General features: G+C 31.1%; 1 protein-coding gene across 1 annotated transcript; it reads right to left on the reverse strand.

Moving 5' to 3' along the window:
* Positions 1-1,799: 1,799 nt before the first annotated feature.
* On the reverse strand, positions 1,800-6,646 carry LOC131946093 (putative autophagy-related protein 11). The gene is made up of 7 exons (XM_059306735.1): positions 6,618-6,646; positions 5,383-5,487; positions 4,876-5,002; positions 4,520-4,573; positions 3,509-4,233; positions 3,043-3,085; positions 1,800-2,191 (listed from the first exon to the last, which is right to left on the reverse strand). Exons 2-7 carry the CDS (start codon positions 5,485-5,487, stop codon positions 1,800-1,802), a joined length of 1,446 nt encoding a protein of 481 aa, XP_059162718.1. The 5' UTR covers positions 6,618-6,646.
* Between the last annotated feature and the right edge of the window lie 1,834 nt (positions 6,647-8,480).

The following is an 8,480-nucleotide window of genomic DNA, read 5'->3' on the forward strand; positions in this document are numbered from 1 at the left end:
TAACTCGAATGAAAGGTTCCATAACACGTAACTGCTCTTAAAAATATATCCTGCAAACATCTTAGTACAAAGAGACATCAGTTTTTATAACAAAAAATACCTTTTTTCAACCCAAGAACTAAAAGACAGCCTGGTCGTAAAACATATAATTACTAACGCTTAAATACCCGAGCTTAGAAACCTGATCTAATTAGGCTCGTTAGAGACAGTAGCCATTCTAGGAACGATAACTCCCAAATTAAACAACTGCTGTCTTGTAGTTTGTTCTTGGTTTGAAAAAGGATTGGATGAAAATCCAGAAAAAACAAGAAAGCGCTACTCTGCCAGACGTGTATCTGTTGTGTTATATTGTTTTACAATTTTTAAACTAAGTTACAACATCTATAGTGTATAAAAAAAATTTTTTTTCCATAAATGTTATTTTATTGACTTACTGTTTTAGTACAAATAAAACCGATCTAAATGCGAGATTAGTCTATGTGTATATATGTTAGAAACGTTTTCGACGTCTAAATTTCACTAACATGTGATATGATGGTTTTGCAAACGCACATTATACATGATTTTTTAACTCATGTCGATAAAAATTATACACAGGTTTAGAATATAGAAAATGTATATTGCCCTATATTTAAATATACGTGTACGTCTTTATTTCCGAAAAAAATTCTGACAGAAATATGCCTTTTTAAAACTTGATAAGAAGTTGAATGTAACCCCTATTTACGTGTTACGAATCTAACTTTCTATTTCGTTTCTATTTCGTTTACAATTGTTAGAAAAGGCATAAGAAGAAATTTATTCTCGGTTTTGATTATATAATGGGACATCGTGGCCTAGCCGGTAGAGAGCTGAGACTATTAGCTTGAAAGTTCCAGTCAGTAGAACGTCCCCGATTCCACCTAACTGTGATGGGCAACTGACACACGTTAAGAAAGTAAAGGAGGCTGGTAATGTGTTGACCACACTAAACACTCACACTAACCGAGATCACAAAAAGAAGTGAAATCTACTTTATTTGCCTTATGGAACTTTAATATCTACTTACTTTTGTTACCAGAAACTATATGAAAAAAGTAGCCCTTCGTTGTTTTTTTCAAAGCTGTTTAATCCTTGAGATATAATGGCATCTAAACTACAATAATATTAGATAATGGAACCATTACATTACCAATAATAAGAGATAATCACATATTGTTACACAACTGAAGTTGAGACAAAAATATAAAAATCTGTTGTTATTCTGACGTGAATATTGGTAAAAATATATCAGATTCTTACAAAAAACGGGATTATAAGGTTGATATAGATTTCTAGTTTCTTAAAATAATCAAATAGGCCTACCATCTGTTAAAAAGCGATAACTACACCTGATAGAAAATATCTTGGACACACCTATACCCATGTGGGGGGTTAGCGGGCAGGTGTGCTGAGCAAGGGCAGTGGTCAGGATAAAAGGGACCAGCGATGGGTCTGTCCGATAAACTTTTAAGACATAGAACGAGTCACATGGTCGATCTAGCCCGACTAAACAGTCTAATGGTTGTGGAACTCCAGCTGACCGGGAGGGAGGGGAAGAGGCGGTGCACAGTTAGGGGTGGAGGTCGTAAACAATATGGCGATACAATAACATTAGTATCAGAACAAAATGTTTTAAAGGTTTAATAATACCGGTCTAGATGTAAATAATACGATAAAAAACTACGCCGAGCGTTATAATTATAAAACAAAAACATCGAAACGATGGAGACAGTACACTAAAGATTATTAGTGTGTTTATACAAGATAAGAACTCAATTTTACAGTCTGACAATAGAGAAGCCACTGGCTGCGTGTAGCATGGCTTCATCATCTGCTCCAGTCACTTTAAAATATAGCTCTTCCCCTTTCTTCATTGCAACAATGGTTGATCCAGAAGCCGAAGTAAAAGCTGATTTTACAAAAAAATCTTTCTGTAATATTTCTCCACTGAAGACGCTCACTGCAATCCGTTTATCTTCTTTCTCCTTTAATGTTACAATAACTAAATAAAAACCGTCATCTGGTGCTACAAGTTTTCCTGTTGATCTATTGAAATGGCTGCCGTTATGTTCCTTAACGCCATAGAACGTAGAAATAATTTCTCCAGTGGTTACTGGTGTGTTGTTGTTTAGGTGGATTTGACAGGAGTAAGGCTTGCATACTCGATCCCCTGTTAAAATTATGTATAACTGATTACTGCATTATAAAACGGCATACCGAATAAAGCTTATCCAACATCTTTTAACTAAATGGGTCAAATGCCCACATTTATAAAAATAGATGTTCTACATTTTCAAATATTTGTTAATGTATCTTATTTATCTTAAAATACATATTTTACTGAAGCATATGTAAAAAGATGAACTTTTGCAAGAATGGTTATTTTGATGTTATTGGTAACATTTAATAAATTACTGGAAACAATGATGTTTACCAATACTATCCCGTATATCAGATCATCGCTGTACTAATTTACGTCAGTAAGACACGTTTTAGTACTGGATCTTTTATTTTCTTATCACGATTTCTCCTTAGACAACACGATGTACAAAGTGTAGGTCAGCACGAGGGCATTGAGAAGATATCAAGCATTAACTTTAAAAAAATTAAATTGACAAAGCTAGGATAATTTTGGGAAATTGCCAACAACAGCTATAAACATTAACAATAACCCTAAGCCTGACACTGACCTTAACCCTGACCTTGGACTGACCCTGGACTGACGCTGACCATGACCTTGACCCCAACTATAACTCTAAGCCTAAAACAATCACAATCGCAATCCATATCCCTAACTATCCATAACCATATATGCCTACGAGGGTGGGATAATATATGTGGGTAATAATTTGGTGTCTAGTATAAAACAAAATAACCGGCGAGGTGGTTTGGGGGGGAGGGGGGGAGAAGATTGTTGATTGACACAGAGGCAATAACCAGCACACCGAAGCAGATAATTGACTTTAAATTATTGTATTTTCCTTAGAGTTATTTAAATTTAAATTTAATAAATATACGTACTGACTTCTCGCACGCCATTTGATTTATTCTCTAAAGATGCAAGCTATAATTAAAAATAATATGTTAATTGGACTGCATTTAAAAAGTAGAAACACACAATTTGAAAAAAAAATCAGTGACAAAATTTTAGACTCTCGCTATAAGTATTGGCAACATTTGCTAAAATCTAATATATATATATATATATATATATATATATATATATATATATATATATATATATATATATATATATATATATATATATATATATATATATATATATATATATATATATATATATATATATATATATATATACATATATATATATATATATATATATATACATATATATATATATATATATATATATATATATATATATATATATATATATATATATATATATATATATATATATATATATATATATATATATATATATATGTATATATATATATAAGTCAATTTTATAATACCTTACCATTGTCTTTAGTTTATGAAGTTCTTGTGTGCAGTTAGCTACGTTTTTCTTTTCTTCTTTTTCTAAAACAGAAATATCCTTAGATTGGCTGGCAGCTATTTGTGCAAATTTATCAATTTTATCTGAGTGGTCTTTTAATTTTTTATTCACGTCATTCATTAAATGATCAACTGATTCTGTCACTTTATTATTTTTTTCTAAACTGCTGTGTATTTGCGAATCTTGTTTTCTGGAGTTCTCCATCAGTTGATTGTATTCTTGCGTGTCTTTCATTGTTTTGATGTTATTTTCTTGTTTTTTATTGAGCAGTTGATTTATTTTTATCACCATATCACTTTGTTCAGGTATACATTTGTCTCTCCATTGCTTTATTTCTATTAATTCTCTATCTGCCGCCCGCATTGAATCGAGTAACAACGCCTGTGTTTCTTCAAGATGTTTTATTCTCTCTTCAAAATTTTTCTTTTCCCGTTTCTTTCTCTCGGATATGTCATGTTCTTTAGCCTGGTTTACAATTTCTGGTGAAAACATAGCGTCAAGAAAACGTTGTTTTGACTTTTCTAAAACGTTTTCTCTCCACTGCTTCATTAACGGTAAACAATCTTCAGTTTTTTGTATTGATGTAAACGGTATTTCAATATGTTCTTTTCCCTTTTTCAAACTGCCGTTTTTTAATTTATGTATTTCTGATGTTTCTTTTTCATTTTCTTGTGTTTTGTCTTTTGCTAAAATACACCCAAATATATATTGTCATTTTGTCCTGAGACAACAATTATTTTATGAAAACTAAAATCACTGTTGACAAGAAAGTTATAACGTTTTTTTTAAAAAAAAAGCTTGTTAAACGGACATTAACTTACGCATACACATATCTATACCATATCTAAACAATTAAGTACTATAGTTTTGTTGTTGTGTAAATGAAATTCGTAAATATAAGCGAAATGTAATTTTTTAACAATAGTGTTAGAGGTGTAATCCATCAAAACTCAACTCCCACGTTAGTCTTACCTTTTTCATTTGTTGCTTGAACTTTCTTTAGTTTATTGAGTTTCTTTTTTACATCTGTGTGTTATTAAAGAAAATTTTAGTATTTTATACGACCAATGCATCAATTATAAGCAGTGTTAACAAGAAGATGCTATGTAGTAGCCTATTAGCACAATCAGTAAAATGCTTTGTATTAATTAAGGGATTTAGGAATATACTTAATTTATGTCTTTATTTTTATTTTTTAATAAAAAATGAGAAACACTATTTCATGTAGTAAGTATATTATCATACAGATGTTTTGTAAGAATACGAACAACGTAAAACAAAGATTTACTATGATGGTTGTAAAATTCCATATTTAAATTTGAAATTACCACTAATTTTGTTTTTATGATCCAGCAGTGCAGAATTTGTTGTTCTCATCAGAGCAACCACTTCTTTTATTTCCTCTATATGTCCTTTAGACTGAGATTCAATACATTCGAATGTTTTCAAATTGACCTGATCAAAAGTGTTTAGAAGAACACATTAAATGAGATTATTTTCTACAAACCATTTTTGTTGGTAAATTGATCACTTTTTTATTTTTTAAAAATACGATTTTAATTATAAAATTGTATACATAATATTCATATGTAAAACATACACGTTTTGTGCTACATGGAATTAAATTGCTGCAACGAAAAATTGAGCTTTTAAAACATAGTTTTTAGCTAAATGAAAAGTGTATACAAAAGGTAGATATTGTTAACTCGAATAGTTAATTAACACCATTTTAATCTCATAAATTACCAGGATTTTCATTAAAAAAGGAAACGTTCGTAGATTAAAATTATAACGTATGCGGATTTAATTTTTTTAATGTTCATAAAAATAATTACTTGTTCATTTAATTTCCAAATCTGTTTTTCCAACTGCACATTTATCCCCAATAAATGCTCTAGCAGTTTTGTCAATTCTTTCTGTTTAGGTTTACCTTCAGCCATCTGCACTAAAGATATTAATTTACATGTGATAAAATGTGTATATTCTACAGGTTAACTAATAAGATAATTTTCTTTGTGATTTTAAACGTCAACCGGCTTTTGGAGGTTGTGGATTGTGTGTATGTGTGTGTTTGTGTGTGTGTGTGTGGTTAGGATGGTAGAGGTGTAGGAGTGATGGCTAGGATGTCGTGGTACAACTAAGATATACTCAACAAACACATAAGCTATGCATTAATTACATAACTCTATTAATTTGTCTATAACACTTTAATGTTGCATTGTTTTGACTTAAAACATATAAAGCATAGACGACATGTTATGGGATTTAAAGATGTTTAAGTGTGAGAAGTGGACTATGTTGTGTGAGTGGGCAGATGAGTGGTGGAGGCGTTAGGTGAGTGTTTTGGTTGAGCATGATTGAAATCGTAAGCATCAATATTTTACTGATATTCATAAATATAACAGTTATTTAAGAATGGAAGTGTCCTGACAGAGAGAGAGAGAGAGAGAGAGGGAGAAAGAGAGAAAGAGTGATTGTGTGATTGTGTGTGTGTGTGTTAGGGTGTGTGTATGTGCATGTAAACATTAGGGTCGGAAAGATATACTAGACGGCGGGCAGTCTATTTTTATTGTAGCCTTCATGACGGGAACGTCTATTATTGGCGTCTAATATGATGTAACATTACAGTGAAATCCAAATTTTCCAACTTTATGAGACGCCTGGACAAATCATGATCATGAAATGTGGAGCAGTCTTTGACTTATAAGTCAACTAACTCCTCTAAATTGTAACTAACAATTATTTTGTAGACAATAATATGGAAAATGAAATATAACAAGCGGGATATAATTCCCAATTTGAAACAAAAAAAAAACACCAATAAAACAATTTAATCAGCGCCTCCTATCGTCTTTGTTATATGTGAACTATTCATTACGGGTGTATGTTTTATATAATAAACTCTCTTTACAACTAAAAATAATTCATACTTTTTTATGATTTATATTGTGTAGTTATTTAGATTTTGAAAAAGCTAGAGTAATTGATAATTTACCAAATATAATGTATTGTTTTTACTAAAAATAAGTAAAACATTGCATGCAATAAAACAAATAAAAAATAACTGCACCTTAATTGCTTTATTCTCGTTCACTACTAGAGCACAGACGAACCTTCAAATACCAATACACACAATTTTGCCAATCTAAGTTCCTAATAATAAGAACTGGCTCGTATTCCAACTAGTTGGTCGATATTCAACTTATTCAAGAAATTATTGATTTTGTAAAGGGTAATACTGAAATACACCAACATGAAAAGTTTACCTGTACAGCCAAATCAGCGTTCCTAACATGAATAACATTCACAGCTAAAAATAAACTGGACTGTGTAGATTGTTTGGCTGTTTATACTAGACAGATTATACTGGGCTTTTTATATTAGACGGGTTAGACAGGGCTGTTGAGCTAATACTCTGGGCTGTTTAGAATATACAGGTTTGCCTTAGTTATTTAGAATATAGGCCTACATGTTAAGCCGGAACGTTTAGATTATTCAGGTTAAGCTGTTACTCTGGGCTGTTAAGATTGTACTTGTTAGGCTTGTATAATTAGGCTTGGCCTTTTGGATTATACATGTAGTTTTTTTCAATGTTAGCCTGTATCAACACAATAAACTTTCAAAAAGACCTACTCGCTAAAACGGCTGTCGCCCGGTGCGGCTCTTCGTGATGTCTACCCCCCCCCCCCACCCCCAAGAAAAAAGTATATAAGTATATATATATATATATATATATATATATATATATATATATATATATATATATATATATATATATATATATATATATATATATATATATATATATATATATATATATATATATATATATATATATATATGTGTGTGTGTGTTTGTGTGTATGTGTGCAGGTGTGTGTGTGTATATTGGCCTACAAGGGCTATAATTTAAATTTATGCCACATACGGGTACATGTATGTGTATAATCTTTATTCTCTGCAGATTTAATAATAACGATGTTTCTCTATAGTCTGCTAATAATATAATCTTTATAGTTAGCACTTTTGAGCCGTGGTGTCACTCCCTATCCTCTTGTAATAATTGTCGATTTGTACTTAAATGACTATTTAACGTTAATTAGTCTTTACATGATGTGGCAAAAATCCTTTTTACTTTCTCGTATATACGAAGTATAGAGAAAGTATTGTAATCGTGCACAAAAATAACATGAAATTTTGACAGTTTTCACCGCTTTACTCCTCAGTCCTTCATCACATCCGGAGTATAGAGGACTTATTTTAATCAGGCAAAAATTATAAATACAAATATACAAACGTTTTGGCGTTTTATGCGTTATCGAGTCGTAAAAACTGGACTTTGCAATTCAGTCCGTATGTCTGTGTGTCTGTCTGTGTGTCTGTGTGTAAACACGATAACTTGAGTACCGTTACAGCTAGGTTGATGAAATTTCATATATAAGTGTTTTATCAAAATCGTAGATCCTGAACAACTTTTGAGCGATTTCCGATAACCGGAAGTGGTACTTTTTCTACTTTGAATTTTTCAAAAGCCTATAACTTGAATATTATTTCAGATAGATAAATGAAATTTCACATGTAAGTAAAAGGTCTAATTCTCTATCTTCTGTCAAATTTTGAGTAATTTCCCTTGACAAAAAGTACTAATTTACGCTATTTCTGATTTCTCATAAAACGCATGTAAATTTATAAAGTACTGACAATATTGCGCACTAATATGCACATTTTGTTTTGGCGTTCGCTTGGTGCGCAATTCTTTTTTTTCTTCTAGAATTTATTCTATTTTTTACAAGTTTAAGTAAACAAAAATCATGTCTATATTCCGAGTTGCCATCCCACGTCGTGTTATATTAGAATATTCGAGAAAGTTTAGGAGAGATCACTCCCGGTTTATTTTTCCTAGTTCCACCACTGCTCTTCAACCTTTTCTTAGG

This window comes from Physella acuta, unplaced genomic scaffold, assembly GCF_028476545.2.
Source record: "Physella acuta isolate Inbredline_101_S28 unplaced genomic scaffold, ASM2847654v3 ptg000544l, whole genome shotgun sequence".
Taxonomy (NCBI): Eukaryota; Metazoa; Mollusca; class Gastropoda; family Physidae; genus Physella; species Physella acuta.

What these genes read in the sequence shown, in the direction of transcription:
- LOC131946093 (XM_059306735.1), bottom strand. Translation starts at nt 5,487, where the DNA reads ATGGCTGAAGGTAAACCTAAACAGAAAGAATTGACAAAACTGCTAGAG. An exon ending in TTTGGAAATTAAATGAACAA is followed by an intron (nt 5,003 to 5,382) that starts GTAATTATTTTT and finishes ACTTTTGATCAG; the next exon opens with GTCAATTTGAAAACATTCGA. An exon ending in TCAAGCAACAAATGAAAAAG is followed by an intron (nt 4,234 to 4,519) that starts GTAAGACTAACG and finishes GGTGTATTTTAG; the next exon opens with CAAAAGACAAAACACAAGAA.